The sequence below is a fragment of the Chenopodium album genome, chromosome 13 (assembly GCF_948465745.1).
Source record: "Chenopodium album chromosome 13, dcCheAlbu1.1, whole genome shotgun sequence".
Lineage (NCBI taxonomy): Eukaryota > Viridiplantae > Streptophyta > Magnoliopsida > Caryophyllales > Amaranthaceae > Chenopodium > Chenopodium album.
This window is the reverse complement of record NC_137846.1, coordinates 40,123,066-40,142,752: the sequence shown is the minus strand read 5'-3', so window position 1 is coordinate 40,142,752 and position 19,687 is coordinate 40,123,066. Positions and strand designations below refer to the sequence as shown.

Below are 19,687 nucleotides of genomic sequence, written 5' to 3'. Positions count from 1 at the left end.
TCAACATATTATTAGAAGAAAATAATAAAAAAAAATTTAAAAAAAAAACAAAAATCCTAAATTAACCCTGCCACTCCATCCCCACCACCGGCTGGGCGGCAACCGTTAAGTGGTGGTAAAATCAAATTTTATAAAAAAATTTGTGGTGTTAAAATAATTTTTTTTTTATTATTTTTTTTTGTCGAGTTAAAAATCATTATTTGTTTTTTTTATGGTGTTAAAATTCAAAATTTCCTATAAAGAAAGTGTCGAGCAGCTGGGATTTGGAGTGACTAGGCCACAGGGTGTGTATTCAAAAGGTGAGGGAAGAGACTGTATAACAACTACATGGAGGTGTGAATGCTGGGGCAGACTAGACATGAGAGCAATAAGGGATACCAAAAAGAGGGCAAGAGCTATGGATGTATCTGGTTCAGGTAGAGTAGTTGGGGGTGTCGTGTGTGTTGATGAGTTAAGACAATGTAAGCGAAAGTCTAAAAAATGTGAGTGTCCAGCAAAGGTATATGCTATTCTTAATCGTGATGGGGCAGAGTGGGAGATAAAGAAGGTGAATTTGGATCATACGCATAACCCTACACCATGTAAGGCAAAGCTTGTTAAGGAGTATAGAATGAGGGGCATAACACCGAGCGTTAAGAGGAGGTTTCTAGACTTTTTCGAAGAAGGTGTGCCCATTTCACAAATTCATGGGTGCTTTGCGACTAATGTGAAAGGGTTACATAACCTCCAATTTACTGTGAAAGACTTGTCACATGTGGTATACAAGGCAAGAAGGTTCAAAGTGGTTGAGGGTGATGCAGCAGCATTGATGAGTTAATTTAGAAAAATGCAACAAGGCAACAATTTTTTTTTCATTCTAAACGCTTAGACCCAGAGGGCCGGTTGAAAGATATTATTTGGGTTGATGGGCGTAGTTGGGTCGCTTATGAAGAATTTGGTGATGTTGTATGTTTCGATGCTACTTATTTGACAAATGAGTATGATTTACCATTTGTTAATTTTGTAGGCATAAACCATTATCGGCAAACTATACTGTTGGGATGTGCATTAGTTTCCCACGAGGATTGGTGATACATTTAGATGGATATTTGAACAGTTGTTGTCATGTATGAATAACCAAGCTCCGGGTGCAATTCTGACTGACCAGGCTGCGGACATGAGGAAGCCCTTAGAGGAGGTAATGCCTTCGACGCGACATAGGTGGTGCATTTGGCACATTATGAGGAAAATTCTAGAAAAATTGGGGAAATATCAAAGGTTTGTATTTTTATTCCGTCACTCTATAGTTACCATTTGATTCGATTAGATATTATTGTACTGGTAAAACTGTAAAAGCTATGTTTTTGTCAAGATTATTGATTTATTGAAAAAATATGTCGCGAAACATGGAATTATTTGTATAATTTCACTTGAAGGGTCTTGAGTAAATAAGCATATGTTAATTACATGAATGTGGGTCATGGTCTTGAGTGCGCCCATTTTTATGTACATATATTATTTGATATTATTTACATAGTTGGCATAAGATAGGAATGGAGAAATATTTGACATTAGCTAAGATAGTTTCCTAATGGTCATCCTTCTTTTGTAGTTATATGACTAATAGCCCTACAAGGTTTCCCATCCACCTTGATCATGTTTTAGTAAAGGTTATTAAATTTACGTCTTACTTGTTAAGTAAATTATAAATTAGTTTGGGGAATAATTTATGGTTTTTGAATATGTTCAGGTACAAAGATTTCAAGGGAGTTTTGAAGGTGACATTATATGAAAGTTTGACCGTTATTGGGTTTGAGACAAGGTGGGCATCACTAATAAATGAATTTAAACAAGAAACAATGATTGGTTGTCTAGCCTATATGACGAACAACATATGTGGGTTCCGGCATTCAAGAAGGATTATTTTTGGGTTGGGATGAAGACAACTCAGTGGGTTGAGAGTATAAACAATTTCTTTGACGGTTATGTGAATCGAAAAACCAAACTATTTGAATTTCCTCAAAAGTATACAAAGGTCATGGATCGTGTGAGAGACGAGACTACTGCTCATGCAAATTGTGCAAAATTTGTAAGTAGGATAGTCACTAGTTTCACTATTTATAAGTATTTTCAAACTAAGTACACAGACAATAAGTTTCATGAGGTGCAAACAAAATGTACTCGAATGATGTACTGTAACTGTAATGAAAATCAAATGTTGGATGAAAATACAATTGAGTATGTAGTTGAAGACCATCTTTGGATTGTACCTGAAGGAAAGAGTGAAGAAGTCTTAACCAATCGAAGAAGGCATTTGACATCAACATTTAGCAAGGTGACCAAAGAGGTTGACTGTGAACGCCAAAAATTAGTAACACATGGAATCATGTGCAATCATATGATGAAAATACTAGAGCACAATCTTGTGGTTGATATACCAGACATATATGTTGTTAGTCGGTGGCGCAAGGATATATTAAGGAAACACACTCGAGTCGGGGTTTCATACCGTGAACCAAATAAATATGCCGCTGTGAAAAGGTACAATAAGTTGATGAATGAGTTTGAAGAGTTATGTGACGCAGCTGCTATGGTGAGTGATGATGTTGTAGACATTGCCAGTAATTCTATGATGCATGTTAGGTCTCAAATTGAATAATGCAGGTTTAGGAAGGCAGTAGAGAGTATTTCCATGTCATTTTCGGAGGCTTTAAATGAATCTGGATTAAGCCAAAGCATAAATCATACATAGGATAATACAAGTGATCTTGATTTGGAACGTGTAGAATTTTTTCCTCCTCGTGATTTGACAGGTTAAGATCCTATATTAAAAAAAACCTTGTGGTAGGCCGAAGGGATCAAGAAATAAAAACCTTGTAGATATGGGTTTCAAGAAGCCAGTAAACAATAAGAAGAGTGCAGCAAGGGAAAACAGTGACAAAGTCAACGAGGTAACAGGAAAAAAAAACAAAATCAATAGGAACACTAGAGGGAAAGTGACTAATGAATCTATGGTCAAAGGGAAGAAATATGGTAGTAAGGATGAATGCCAAGTGAAGATAAATAACACTACCAAAGGGACCGTCAAGTGTAAGTTCACAGGACAATCAACAGTCAAAGACAAGGACAAAAGAGTAAAGGTAACAATAACCAATTTATAATGATTGGTTTATATTATTAATGTTATAAAATTAGGAGGAATAGAGAATATAATAGAGAGAGATATAGATGATAATTGTGTTGTCTATATTCATCCATTTCATTAGGCCATCTATATATATACATGATGTGAACAATGTAACTTATATGGAAAATAAAGAGTCCATTCATGAGGGGGTTACAATGTGAGCTAATGACATATGGGGGTTACAAAGGATGTTACAAAAATACTTATGATAGTCATAAAAGAGAAAGTTACAAGCTATAATGACCATCCACAATAAACATACTTTATAACACTCCCTCTTGGATGGGCATTAGCTAAAATAGATTTAATGCACATATATGCTGCCTCATTAAAAACCTTTCTAGGAAATAACCTGTGGGAAAACAACCATGGATAAGGGAAAAAGAGTGCAGCTCACAATTACTCCCCCTCATTATTGTATCAATGAAGATCTTAGAGACGACGCAATCCAATACGATAAACTAACTTTTTAAATGTTGCGTTTGGAAGAGCCTTAGTGAATAAGTTTGCTAAATTCTCACTTGAAAAAATCTGCAATACATTTATATCTCCATTCTTCTAAAGATCATGAGTGAAGAAAAATTTGGGTAAGATGTGCTTTGTCTTGTCACTATTGATGTATCCTTCCTTCAGTTGAGCAATACAAGCTGTGTTACCCTCATATAGAGTTGTCGGTGCCTCTTTCCCAGATGATAAACCACAAACTTCTTTTATATGTTGAATTACCGACCTTAACCATACACATTCATGACTAGCCTTGTGAATTGCTAAAATCTCAGAATGATTGGTAGAAGTAGCTGCAATGGTTTGTTTCATGGAACGCCAAGAAATGGCAGTACCACCATATGTGAACACATATCCAGTTTTTGATCGAGTATTATGAGGATTAGATAAATAACCTGCATCTGCAAAACCAATCAAATTTTTTCTTCGGACAACTTTGGAAAAATTAAACCCATATCCTTCATACCTTGAAGAGAACAAAATATATGTTTAATCCTATTCCAATGCCTTCAGGTTGGACATGAACTAAACCTTGTTAATAAATTAACTGAAAATGATATGTTGGGTCTTGTATGACTTGCAAGGTACATTAGTGCTCCAATTGCACTTATGTATGGCACTTCAGGACCAAGAATTTCTTCATTATTTTCCCGAGGAAGGAACAGATCTTTCTCTACATCAAGTGATCTTACAACCATAGGGCTCCTCAATGGATGTGCTTTATCCATAGAAAATCTTTTAAGCACCTTTTCTATGTATGTTTATTGATGCACAAGGATTCCATTCTCTAGGTGATCTATTTGTAACCCCAAGAAAAATTTTGTCTTTCCAAGATCTTTCATTTCGAACTCTTTCTTTAAATAATTGACAGTCACCGAAATCTCTTCAGGAGTTCCAATGATATTCAAATCATCAACATACACTGCAATTATGACAAATCCAGTTCCAAATTTATTTATAAAAATACATGGGCTAATAGGATCATTCTTTGATGTGTGTCATAAATGGCACACATTTGATGAGCATTTAAGTCCTTTTTGTCCTCTTTTCATTGCTTTCTTGCTCAATAAATGCTCGGTTTTATGCTTTCTCTCTCTTTTCTACCTTTCTATGGTTTTATAGTATTTTCTCCTCTAAATCTTTTATTTTTGTTATTTTAGTTGTTTTCTCTTTATTTTAGATTTTATAGATTTAGTTCTATTTTATTTTAGTTTATTTGATTTTATTTTCATTTCATTTCCTTTACTTTATTTTATTTTCATTTTATTATATTTCCTTTCTTTTATTATTTTCATTTTCATTTTATTTCTTTTACTTTTATTTGTCGGTTTTAGTTTTATTTCACTTTGTTTTATTCCTCGGTTTTATGTGTGTTTGTAGGTGTTGGTTCCAAGTCCGATTTGGTGTTAGCTACTGCTTAGTTTGGTCTTCATCACCATCATGGTGATGATGGTGATGGTTATGGAAGCAACCAGGAACTACCCCAAGCTGCTGCCTTCTCTTCCCCTGCTTTCCCCTGCCTCAACTTCAACTTCCCTTGTTCCCCGACCTCGCGCAACACCTCTTCCAGCAACGCCAACAACTCCAGCCGCCAATCACCCCGCAACTGCTGCCCCTTTTACCTCCTCAACCGCAGCCAACAACCGCAATTAACTCCAGCACCACGCAAACACCAGCAGCAACAATCGCCACCAGCAATTAAGCAACAACAACAATCGCAACCTCCCTTATGACCTCCAATTCCGCCACCAACCAACCGCAACCTCAAGCTTCCGCATCTCCGCCACCAGTTACACCATCAATTGTGCCACTAACCTCCTCAATTAACCTCAGAAGCATCTCCAATCGAACCTCCAGCTGTGCAGCCTCGAACCTCAGCAGGTGCGGGCGCACATTCAACGAGTGCGGCCGCACCTAGCTGGGTTTTACTTGAGCCGTTGATTGATGATGATGAGTGGTTGTGATTGTTCATGATTGAGGCTTGATGCGTGAGAATCATGGGATTAATTCCCATTTGATGAAGCAGCGAAGTTGCTGATTTCTTTTGGATTTCTTTTATTTTATTTTCTTTTTAATTTTAGTTTTCTTTTTCCTTTCTATTTCTGTTATTATTTTTACTTTATCTTCTTTTCTTTCCTTTTCTTTTCCTTTTAATTTCTTTTCCCTTTTATTTTCTTTTACTCTTGTATTTATAAATACCCATTTTTGGGTGGAGAGAAAAACAAGTAGAAGTAGAATTAGATCATTTTCCTAGCTTAGTTGAGAGCTTCTCTCTCTAGTTTTTAGGGTTAATTTTAGGAGTAGATTTTAGAGAGAGAAAGTGAGGAATTTCAATGGTGATTGAGAGATTGAAGATTCAAATGTGACAATTGTATTGGAGATCTACTCTATTATCAAAGAGCATTTCTAAACTCTATCTCATTTATTGCTTTATTTAATATTCATTGTTTTGATTGTTTGATTTTGATTGGAATTTTATGATTTGATGATTGATTTTGGATATTCATGTTTGTATTGGTAGAATTGATGATAATGTTTGAGTAGTTGTTTGGTTAGGGATTTGGTGAAGCTTATGATGTAATGAATTGATGTAAATTGGGGATAATTAATGGAGTTGATGGTGTGATTAAATTTGGTTGATTGATCATGAGCATGTGTGTGATTGATTAAAGAGTAGCTAACTTTGATTATTGCACTAGATTGCATTGTAAGTTCACATTGATACAGACCATTGATTTGTGGCTTGCAATTTACACGATTGAGGTGTCTTGTGATGTTTCCTAGCTAGAGTTTATCGTAGTTGACGCTATTTAGACCTCTAGGAGAATAGCTTGATATGCTCTTTTGGTTGCATGTTTGATCTACCCTCACATTGCTTGACTTAGTCGACTTTCCATTCCAATTTGCTATGTTCATTGCTATTATTTGCGGATCCTAATCCCTAGCTCTTATATTTGTTTGGTTTCCTCGTTTTAGTAGTTGTTAGAGTCATCTTTTACCCCTTGTCTTCGACCTAGCTTAGGCATATATTTGGAAGCATTTAGACATTACCGTTCCTTTGGGTTCGACCCTTGACTTACCTCTATACTTGTATTTAGGTTTGTTGAGGGTTTATAAATTTTGTTTGGCTTAGGGAGAATTAGCCCAACGACCTAGTTTTCCCCACGTCATTCTTATAACCTTCTTTTAACAAATACTCGCTTAGACGGTTATACCACATACGCCCAGATTGTTTCAATCCATAAAGAGATTTGTTCAATTCAATACATAATTGTTCTCGAGAACTAGATTTTGCTGCTTCTGGCGGCTTAAACCCTTTTGGGAGCTTCATGTAAATGTCATTATCTAGTGGACCATATAAATAAGCTGTGACTACGTCCATCAAATGTAAGTCAAATCCTTCTCTTATTACCAGACTAATCAGAAATCTAAAAGAAGTTGCATCCACCACAGGAGAGTATGTCTCCTCATAATCAATACCAGGTCTTTATGAGAATCCTTGTGCAACTAATCGTGCCTTATATATTCCAACTTCACCTTTTTCATTTCTCTTTCGCACAATGACCCATTTTTGTCCTACTGGCTTTACACCTTCAGGTGTGCAGACTACAGGTCCGAATACTTCTCTTTTTCTAAGAGATTTTAATTTTGCTTCAATTGCTTCTTTCCATTTTGGCCAATCATTTCTTTGTCTACATTCTTCAATGGATTTTGGTTCATGATCCTCATTATTATCCATAACATCTAATGCTACATTGCATGCAAAAATATCATCGACGTCGATTTGATTTCGATTCCATGTAATTCCAGACATGATATAAGTTGTTGAAATTTCTTCATTATCAAGTACCTGAATTTAAGCTTCTTCTGTCATGTCTAAAGTCTCTTCTGGAGTTCCATCGGAAATTGTTTCCTCAACTTGACCATCATCAATCATTGCTTCTTTTCTTTTCCGAGGATACTTATCTTTGGAACTTATTGGTCTTCCACGTTTTTGACGTGGTTTAGACTCATTAGCAAATTTATTTTGTCCTTCTAGGATATCTAATTTAAATGGAATATTTACAGTTTGAATATGTGACTTGGTCACTCTTTTTGGGTCAGCAAACGAGTCTGGCAACTGATTTGCTAAACTTTGTAAATGAATTATCTTTTGAACTTCCAGTTCACATTGTTTAGTTCGAGAATCAAGATAGGATAATGATAATTCATTCCATTTAATTTCCTTTTCCAACTCTCTCTTTTCTCCCACTAATGTTGGGAAAAATGACTCGTTAAAATGACAATCTGCAAAACGTGCCGTAAATAAATCTCCAGTGGTAGGTTCAAGATATTTAATTATTGAAGGAGATTCAAACCCAACATATATTCCCAACCTCCTTTGATGACCCATCTTAGAGCGTTGTGGTGGAGCTATTGGAACATAAACCGCATATCCAAAAATTCTTAGATGGAAAATATTTGGATCTTGACCATAAACCAATTGTAATGGGGAGAACTTGTGATAACTTATTGGCCTAATGCAAATTAGTGCTACTGCATGTAATATAGCACGTCCTTAAGAAGAAATTAGGAGATTGGATTTCATAAGCAATGGTCTAGCAATTAACTAAAGACGTTTAATTAATGGCTTTGCCAGACCGTTTTGTGTATGAACATGTGCTACAGGATGTTCAACATTTATCCCAATGGACATGAAATAATCATTGAAAGCTTGAGATGTAAATTCACTAGCATTATCAAGCCGAATAGTCTTAATAGAAGTATCTGGAAAATGTGCTCGTAACTTAATCAATTAGGCAAGTAATCTCGCAACGCCAGGTTAAGAGTCGATAACAAGACACATGTGACTATTGATGCATCAATTAAAACCATAAAATATCTAAATGGTCCACATGGAGGATGTATGGGCCTATAAATATCTCCTTGTATGCGTTCCAGAAAACTAATTGATTCAAAATTCATTTTAGCTGGTGATGGGCAAATTATCAACTTGCCATCTGAGCAAGCAGTACATGAAAAATTATTATGAAGAATTTGCTGGCTCTTCAAAGAATGTCCACATGAATTCGTAATTATTTTTTGCATCACTATTGAACCGGGATGGCTTAGCCGGTCATGCCAAACAACAAAATTATCAGCAAACTTTTGGTTTACTATAGCAGGAGTTTCAATAGTATTGATTTTTGTGTAGTACAAACCACTAGAGAATGTAGGGAGTTTCTCCAAAACATGCTTTGTGCCTTGAGTTATATTCGTGATTTAAAAGAATTCGTTATTTTTTTCATTGATTGTCTCAATATGATAACCATTCTTGCGAATATCCTTAAAACTTAATAAATTTCTTTGAGACAATGGGGAGTATAAAGCATCAATTATTTTAATTTCAGTTCCCCAAGACGATTTTATGTTGGCTTTTTCGGGGCCTTCAATGATATTTGTACTACCTGACATGGTACTCACATTAATCCTTTTCATCATCAAATGAGAGAAATATTTTTTATTTTTATGTATTGTATGAGTAGTTGCACTATTAGCAAGACATAATTCTTCACCATTCATAGCAAATTGTACTTGAGTAGTATCCATGTTCTTCATGAAGTAAAATACATGTCAAAATATTAAGCATAAAAATAAAGATGATAAATAAATAAATCAATAAATACACCCAAATAGTTCATAAATTCATAAAGCATATAAAGTCCTTATTACAACCATAGAAATTAACATAAGCAAATAACTAGATAAAGTCTAATACTTATTGTTGACACAAAATAATATAAATTTAATTATTCCCTTCCGGGACAGTGAAGAAATCAGCAACTTCTAAATGAGTTGTATTGCTAAAATCAAAATTATTCCTTTCCGGGAAAATAAGAAAATCACCAACTTCTAAATGATTTGCATTACCAAAGTCAAAATCACCTTCACCATCTTCAAAAACAAGGTTTGCTTCATTTTCTTTCCTTTCTTCAATGATTCTTGGTAAAGTTCAACAAGATGCTTTGGAGTTCTACAAACCCGAGACCAATGGCCTTTTCATCCACAACGGTAACATATATTGTCCTTACTTTTCTCTTTATCATCCCTATGTTCCCACTTCTGCTGGGAATGTGAATTTGTGAAATGACCTCCACGACCTTTACCATATCCACTAAATCCATGCCCACAACCGTGATCGAGCCATTGGCCATGACCGCGATCGCGACCTCTACCTCGACCACTACTGCTGGAATGGTCTTTGTTTTTATTTTCTTTCCCATTATGGGTTGTCACATTCTTTTTAAGGAATGGAGTAGAGCCAGTAGGACGTGATTCATGATTTTTCATTAACAACTCGTTATTTTGCTCAGCCACAAGAAGACAAGATATTAATTCAGAATATTTTTAAAAACCTTTTTCTCTATTTTATGTCTGTAGGACAATATTATTTGCATGGAAAGTGGAGTATAATGTCTTTTCAAGCATTTTTGCATCAGTAATATTTTCTTCATATAATTGCAATTGAGAAGTTATTTTAAACATAACTGAGTTATTGTAGGGAATATTTCAAGCATCCCACACTTGAGCCTCACTATGATCATACACTTAAGCATGGTGGCATCCAATGAGAAGGAAGCTAGAGCAAAAGATTCGCCAATAAGTTTTAGGAACTTGTAAACCGTTCACAAGGTGAAGGTTACACTCCTTCACGATCCATGAGATCGCTAACTCCATAGTGGTCTGGAACCATGACTGGATATTCGGGGATGAAGGTACAAATCCAACCTAAAAGAGATTGAACCTTCCCTAAAAATAGGCCTCTACTTTATTCTTCTCATATTTATGTGTGCTTTCTAACTAACATACAATCATTAAATTAACCCTAAAACCTGTTTAATGTATGTTGGTTGAATATTAATGCACAAACAAATCTATTATTGGCGATCACTTGAATTAAAATGATATTAGCATAAACAAAATTATTAATTATCTAATTAAGCGTGATTTCAAGTACAAATTCCCTTTAATCCTGCAAGAAAGGGCGTGATCAAGCAATAACAATAATATATCAAACAACATGATAGTACTGATACAACAAGCCATCATCATAATATCTTCATCAAAGCATAATAATATTAGCAACATCCTAGGCATGATACTAACATGATTAATAACAAATCCTAACATGTCACTAAGCAACAAATATCAAAGCTTTAGCCCTAACATGATACTAGCATGATAGAAGAAAATAGGAAGCAACCTAATCATGATACTAGAAAGCAATAAAAACATCCTAACATGATACTAGGAATTAAAATAATCTAAACATGCCTTTCTAAAGATATAGAGCAATAAAACAACTTACTTTGTAGCCTCGTATCTCTTTCTATCAAAAGAATACACACGTTAGTAACTTCAAGGAAAATATTAAATCAAACAATTAATTTAAATAATTGAAATAGGGATTTGGGACCAAACCCTCAGAAATTATCAACCTTTCACGTCTAGGGTGAAGGAAACTTTGAGCTTGGCTAGGTGTGTTCAAGACTCGTGAATGCGGTATTGTGTTGTAAAAAGCCTGGCTTAGAAAGAGGGAGAAAGAACAAGCTATTGCTTAAGAGAGAGAAGAGAATAGAAATAGATGGTTGTTGATGATTTAAAAATGGAGAATATCGACCCTATTTATAGAGAAAAATGAATGAAAACGATAAAAAAGAGTCAGAATTCGAATTGGAGTAAAACTGGAGCCATCGTGGCGCGACGGAGCCATCGCAATGCGATGAGACAGTTTTTTGCGGATTTTGTTTTTATCATATCTTTTGATCCATAAGTCAAAATAAGTCATATAATATGTTGTTGGAAAGCTCTTGAAGTCTAATTTCCAAAACATTTAAAATAAGATTAAAATATTTTGTAGAATAAAAGATATGACTGAAATAGTTGAAGGGTGTCAGTTTTGGATAAAGTTTCGTATTTCTTTCATGTCTTTTCCGTTATAGCTTGAAATTAATATTATAATATATTAGTGGAAAGATAAAATTTTAAGATCTATCCAACCACATAATACTTGGATAAAAATTATGAGGCACGAAAATAATATCTGACCGTCTTTGAACTTTTATTTCAAATAGAATTTGGACTTAAAAAAGGAAAGTTTTATTCAATCTCAAATTCTTTAATCTTGTCTTTCAAAAAAGGATAATTAAGATCTTTTAGAAATTTATAGAAGCTTCTAATTAATCCTAATTGATTTAGGAATGGGATTAAGCCTTTGGACCCTCCACATGATCATTGGGCCGTACGTAAAATCCGGTTTGGGCCCTGTTTAGTGTTTTGGCCATAACTTCCTTATTATTGATCGGAATTTAGCTTATAATATATCGTTGGAAAGGTCTTTTCAAGCTCCATCCAGCTACACAATTATTGGACCCTGATTATGGACAATAATAAACTGGATTGGACGTTTTTCATAAATAGAATACGAAATTTTCGAAAACAGAAAGAAGTATTTTTGTTAAAAACAGAGGAATTCACGAGACTCTTTTGAATTTCACCTTGCTCGATATTCAATGACATGAAAGGTACTCATCACTGGGTTTGGTTTTTTGGGGAGACACAATCACGTGTCTACAGTTATATTCACTAACAGATTTAAAATCTTGCAATCTCAAATTCAACCATTCATAACGAGCTCTAGGGAGTATCACTGTTTTTTGGTGGCCATACCTTTCATTTAGATTACTCCAATGGATTTGTGGGTCTTTCACAATTAAATATTCATTTTTGAGCTCTTCATGGAGGTGATGGTGAAGGAAAATCATGGCTTTAGCCTTATCTTGAGGTGTTGCCTGATTAGCCTCTTTGATTGTTTCACCAAGCCCTTTAGCATCTAGGTGTATTTAGCGTCTAACACCCATGATAAATAATTCTTTCCGGTGATATCAAGGGCCACGAATTAAAGTTTAAAATAATATTTAAAATTAGATCTCATAAAATATCAAACATATAAAATAGTATTTAAAATTAGATCTCATAAGATATCAAACATATACATATCAAAACATAATGGTTGATAATAAAAGTGTAATGGAAAGGTAAATATATAAATAAAATTAAGAAGTAACCAAATAATGCATAATTTAAAGGCTTGCTAACATTAAGATCCTATATTAATATGTATGATAATCATATTTACTTAACCAAACAAGCGAACTAGCGAAACACTTATCAAGAGTATTGCACAGATCATTATAAAATGTTGCACTAAAACAAAGTCATAATAATATATTAAATCAGTAGCAACCATAATAAAGTATAGTAGTGTGTACATGATTGTCCATAACAATGTCATGATTATAGCAAACATATACATGCGGCACAACAATGCAGTATACATATAGCAAAAATATAGTAACCCTTATATTGTCATGATTATATTACAGCAAACATATACATGCGGAATAACAATGTAGTATACATATAACAATGCAGTATACATAACAATGTGGCATAACCATGCATGTAGTATACATGCGGCAAAACAAAGTCATGATTTATAGCTAACATATGAATGTGGCATAATTCATCAAAAATTTTAAGAATCTATATAAAATAGTATATATAAAAAAAAAACATACATAGAGATTTTGTTCCTTTGTTATATTATTTAACTATGGTTTCCTCCGATTTTCGATAGCTAAAGCAATGGTGCTGATAACGTGTTATAAAATAAGGAGAAATTGAGAATATAATAGAGAGATATAGATGATAATTGTATTGTCTATATTCATCCATTTCATTAGGCCATCTATATATATACATGATGTGAACAATGTAACTTATGTGGACAGTAAAGAGTCCATTCATGAGGGGGTTACAATGTGAACTAATGACATATGGGGGTTACAAAGGATGTTACAAAGATACATAAGATAGTCATAAAAGAGACAGTTACAAGCTATAATGACCATCCACAATAAACATACTTTATAACAGTTAATAAATTAATCCATTTGCTGTAACATTAACTTTGAATGATGAATTGTAGGAGCATAAGGTTAAATTGCTTGATGATTTGGTGCCGTTAGTAGATCTTACAAAAAAGGTAAGGACAAGAAATAAATATGGGTTACATAAAAGCTATATGTGTAATGTAACTAACTCCGTACAAATTTATTTTTATAGAATAAGCGTAAGGGGAAAAAAGAAATGTGCATCGGTCGTCTTTCAAGGGATGGAGTAAAGAAAAGAAGTATTAATTTCAAGATGTTTGGTGATTTATGGATCGTATTTAAAATATTGTAACTTCCACTTTCTTGCAACTTTATTTCGGTTGTTTATGTACTACCATCAGACTTATGTCATGAATTTGGATATCAGACTTTGAAATTAATTTGTAAGTTTCGAATGGATAAGTAACCTCTTTCAACACAAATTCTTAGACATCAAGAAAATATCTTTTTTTTTTAGGCAACATTAAATTGGACTTCTATTTCAGCTTTTGTCAGATAGATAAAATATATCCTACTCAAATTGTAATTCTAATAGTCTAAAACTCTAAATACATTTTAGGCTTTGCACAAATGAGTCATTCTTATTTCAAATGATAACAGGTTACGTTTTACCCCAATTAACATTACACAAAGCATTTTATTCAATACACTAAGATTAAGCATTACCAAGGACCATGAAACTTTATAAAATCAATACACTAAGATTAAGCATTTACCAAGGACCATGAAACTTTATAAATCATCATAGGAGTTGATCATCAAATACAAAACAAGCAAAAAGATAATCATATACAATTATCCACACACAAATAAAGTAATATAATATACTAATTCTGAGATCATCCATATTTAGCAACACTGTAACACCCCGACCCCAAACAAATTAGGGAGGGGCCTATTGTCACGAAATGCGTATCAAGGGCCAACAACTGTCCTCGCAGACCAACACAAGTCCTTTCAGCGCATTTTGTCCTCACTCATGCGCACCCCGAGAAAACTTCCCAGGAGGCCACCCATAATAAGACTACTCCCAGCCAAGCACGCTTAACTGTGGAGTATCTTAGCATATGGGCTTCTTAAAAAGAAAATGCACATTGTTGGTATGAGTAGTATATCAAACTCCTTTAAAGCAGTCATGAGGGGTATTACAAACACCTACAAATACCATTAAAGATCAACAACCTATTTTAAAATTTTCATATTTCAACATCCATATTTCAGCATTTAAGTGAAAGTTATATCAAATGAGGACAATTCCAAGCAATTGAACCATAATATTTTCACCACCCTCTATACCTTCATCTATGATCATGTTTTTAACTCCATCATTCTTTATTTGGCAGAGAATTATTTTATTATTTATATCACGTGCAATGTGCAATGTCGTTGGCCAATAGTTTCCACATCATAATTGAACTTGAGTTGTATCTTGTAAACCCTTGAAGTGTGTTCTTGCAAACTTTAATGGTACATTCTACACTTACAAAAACAAAATTTTTATAAATTGCATATAATAGATTTCTATAAACAATAGGGATTAAATTAAAAACATAAAATTTATATTAATTGTAATATAAATAAGTTAGTGTGCTTACCATGACACCTAAATTTATATAGGGTTTAGTGGATGTGAGTCTAAACTCCAATATTGGGCAGAACTCCGTAGGCAAAAAATCACTTGATTCGATGTCACTATCTTGCATATTCCTGTAGTTCTCAATCAAGACATAAGGATCCACCACATTTGTCTCGTTTTCACTACGCCAAATTCGCACTCTAAATTTTATTTCAAACAAATCCTCAAAGAGAACTTCAACAACATCCCCAATTTGTATGTTGTTAGATCAAACAAATTCTTTCCATCCTTTTCCTAATTGTGTCTCAACAACACTACTATTAACCACCTCTCTCAATTTCACTTTGTAATACTTGCACTCGGTCCCTCAATGAATGTGCAAAACACGATTACATCCACCTTTCATGTCCATATATTTCTTTATCACCCTAGCAAACCGCTTTGGGATAGGTTGTTTTCAGACCATAAAAATACCATGTCAGCAACAACAATATTAAACTATTAATTCATCATATTACAAGCACCAATTCATCATTAAGTCATGGTTTAAATTGCTCACCACAACATGTAAAGTTTGTTTATCAACTGTGAATGAATAGCGAGCAGCATTAGCCATTGGAGTACCTATATTGGACATATAGTATAATCATGTACATATAACTTTAATGTTGGATTGGAATAATGAAATTTCAAACGGAAAGGAAAGCTTAATGTTCAGTCTTTTAGTTTCTTTAGGTAACGAATAACCTCAAAGCTTAAAAATACACTTCTTCCCTTTAAGAGTGAGTCAGTGATGCAAAGATTACAAATATGGACAATACATATACAAAGTATGAAGTAATAGATTAATTAGGAAAACAGAAATTTTAGCCATTCATTCCTAAATCATTAGCCAAATACATATACAAATTCAACCAGATGAATCATTAACATAATATAAACTGCATACATTCCTAACTAATAGCCAAAATCATTCATTCGTAGTCACAAAACTCTGATAAATCATGATATAAGCTAAAGTCATATAGCTCACAAACTAAGTAATAAAGAACAATAAAAAAACCTGTTGGACTTAATGATTTTGATGATGACACAACCTCACTTAATTACAAACTAATAAGAGCTTGATTGTTTGAGTGTGTGATCAGTTGCAATGACTAGGAGAACTAAGTATCTTGCAAAGATACCATGAGGAACAGGAAAGCTAGAAACAAAGTTATCTAGAAAGAAGAGTTCCTTTGCAGGAACTGGTGCTTTAGAAATGAAGTCTTGAGAAGAGAAGGTTCCCCTCAGGGAACAGAAGCTTCAGAGCAGAAGCTTCACCAGAGAAGAGAAGTCCCCATTGAGGAATAGAAGCCTCGGAGTAAAAGCTTCATCAGAAAACATGAAGACTAAATATATTTTTATATTTTCGGATTTATGTAAGTATAAAGATAGAATTATACTAAAAAATTGCTGTGTGGAATTGGTCTAAATAATGCTAGCATGTTTTTAGGAAAGTAGTTAAGTTTAAACGTTTATCTTTTCTTAACTAAAAAGATTTTATTTTTATTATGATTTTCGAAAATATCTTCTCCAAAAATAAAATCTGAGTTTATGTCTTCCTAAACTTGCGGCCTACTCCCCATGATTTCTTTCATGTCATGGTCAAGCACATTGAGGAGTTCATGCTTCCTTGAATTTAGGAACATGATCTTCTTAGTGGGTTGGAGTAGTGGCGTAATGGAATTGCTGCACAAAAAGAGAGTTTTCCAAAGTGGTTATTACTCTATAAATAATTTTTTATCTAAGTTGGAAAAACTCACCCTTACTCAATTAAGTTTTCAGCTTTTGCTTTCTTTATTCGAGTTAAGAGTCCAATTCCACATTAGTGAAATAGAGTGTTCTTATGTTCTTATACTAGTGTTATTTCTTTTGAGTTGTATTTTGGTGAATGGGTAAGTTTGAGTGAACTTCTGTTTTGTGAGAAAGAGAAGTGAGAAAGAGAAGAGAAAGAGAAGAAAGATAGAGAAGAGAAATAGAAGAGAAGAGTAACAAGTTGGGTGACTTGTTCCTCGGGGCTTTGAGTTCATTGAGGAACTTGAAGTTAGAGTCTTTATTTTGTAATAGGACCATTTGCCCTATTCTAGTGAATTTTCTTTTCCTAAAATCCCAAGTGGTCGTGGTTTTTCTCCTTGTTAGGGCCAAGGAGTTTTCCACGTAAAAATCTTTCTTGCACTTTTTAGTTCCTTTAGCTTATGTTTCTGTTCCTCTAGCTTACTTAGTTTAAATTTCGCAAAAAGTTTGACTATTCGGTCATACTACAATTCAACCCCCCTTCTTGTAGTATTCATTGAAACAACAATTGGTATCAGAGCCTAACTTCTAGGAAAATCAGGAATCCCTGAAGAAGAAAGGTCTTGGAAAGGAAGAATACTCATGAAAAGCTCGAGGAAGGATACTCAACTAAGAGGCCTCCTATGTTCAATGTGAAGTTCTATACTTATTAGAAGAACCGAATGGAGATCTTTATCAAGGCAGAGAACTACCAAGTCTAGAGGGTCATTGAAGTTGGTGATTTCGAAGTTACCATACAAACGCTCAAAATGAGGTAATCCCTAAGCCTATGTCTGAAATTGAGAAAGAGGATTTTGATAAAATGGAAATTAATGCTATGGCTATTAAATTGCTCCACTGTGGACTTGGGCCTCACGAACACAATCGTGTTATGGGGTGCAAGAATGCTAAGGAAATCTGGGATTTGCTGCAGATTACTCATGAAGGAACTAATGAGGTTAAACGCTAAAAAATCGATCTTCTTATGTCTAAGTATGAAATATTTGAGATGCAACCAAAAGAAACTATCCAAGAAAGGCTAATCCGTTTTACTAACATCATAAATGAGCTGGTTTCCCTTGGTAGACATATTCATAGAGATGAGCAGGTTAGGAAGGTTCTTAGAAGTCTTCCGCAAGATGAGAAATCGAGAGCTAAGGTGACAGCCCTTCAGGAAACTAAGGAATTCACCAAGTTCAACATTGAACAACTAGCAGGTTCTCTCAAGACTCATGAGCTACACCTTGGAGTCAACAACGAATCCATGAGGAACAAGGGGTTGGCTCTTAAAGCTGAAGAAGAGGAAGACTCAGAAGTGGACGAGGATGAGGCTGCCCTAATTGTGCAAAGATTTAAGAAGATGTTCAAGAAAGGTTGCACCTCAAGGAATGTCGGGAAAAAGACCTCAAATCCAAAATCTGACTACAACTGCCACAAGTGTGGATCCCCAGATCACTTTATCAGAGGCTGTCTCCTCTGGGAAAATGATAAAGGAAAAGGAAATCCTAAGGAGCAAGGAAAAGAAAAGTTCAGCAAAGTAAACTACAACAAGTCAGACATGAAGAAAGCTATGATAGCAGCCTGGGGAGATTCGGACAGTGAAGAAGAAAAGGATGACCAACCAGATGAGGAGACGGCTAATCTTTGTCTGATGGCTAAATCAGATGATAAAAAAGCCTACCTTGAGGAACTCCAGAAAGAGGTATTCCTTGATCCTAAATAGCTTAAAACTCTCTCAAAAGATGTCCTAATATATATATGTCTAGAAGAAGAAGAATTCTTTAGCGATACTTGCGTGAAATTGAATAAGTGTGAAAAAGCTCTTAAGGTTTGCAAGGAACATGATGCCTCATTAGAAACAGCATACGCTAAGTCTCAAAGCAAATTAAGAGAGCTTGACTTTAACTATAAACACAAAACAGAGATAGCTAATAGAATCAAGAATGAAAGTATTCTTCTGAATGTTGAGTTAACTCTGTATAAGCTCATGAATTCTAATATCAGTTCTAGCAGTTCCTCAAGTGATCAGTTACTTAAATTCACTGTTGATTTTGAAAATTTGAAAAATGAGCTTTCTACTTTAAAAACTCAAAAGGATCAACTTGAATCGGAACTGAATGATAGGAAGGATAGAAGTATAGACACAAAAGTCATACCTAAGTGGATAGATGAAGCTTAAGGAAAAAGAACTAAAGGACTTGGTTATATGACCAAGAAAAAGGGTAAGCAAAAGAAATATGTTAAGCTTCCTAGCATGAAGGTATGCACTTTTTGTGGTAAGTCTGGACATCTCTATGGTCAATGTAGAATAAGAGAAGAAGCTGATAAAAGAAATGTAAAACAAGTGTGGGTCAAGAAAACTGATAGTGCATCCACGTCTAAGGGACCCAAGGAAACCTGGATTCCTAAATCTAATGCTTAGTTTTCATGCAGGTCCTAGTGAGGGGGAACAACTCGTGGTATCTCGACAGCGGGTGTTCAAAGCATATGACAGGTGATAAATCAAAATTCCTCTCACTAGAAGACTACCTTGGAGGAACAGTAACCTTTGGGGATAATAAGAAGGGTGAGATAAAGGAATTTGCTCATTCCTTGATAATGTGTTCCTGGTCGAGGGCTTAATGCATAATT

General features: G+C 34.4%; 1 protein-coding gene across 1 annotated transcript; it reads left to right on the top strand.

Moving 5' to 3' along the window:
* Positions 1 to 358: 358 nt before the first annotated feature.
* On the top strand, positions 359 to 2,638 carry LOC145575501 (protein FAR-RED IMPAIRED RESPONSE 1-like). Its single transcript, XM_081633364.1, has 4 exons — positions 359 to 812; positions 1,007 to 1,067; positions 1,730 to 1,801; positions 1,855 to 2,638. Exons 1-4 carry the CDS (start codon positions 359 to 361, stop codon positions 2,636 to 2,638), a joined length of 1,371 nt encoding a protein of 456 aa, XP_081489490.1.
* The last annotated feature ends 17,049 nt before the right edge of the window (positions 2,639 to 19,687 follow it).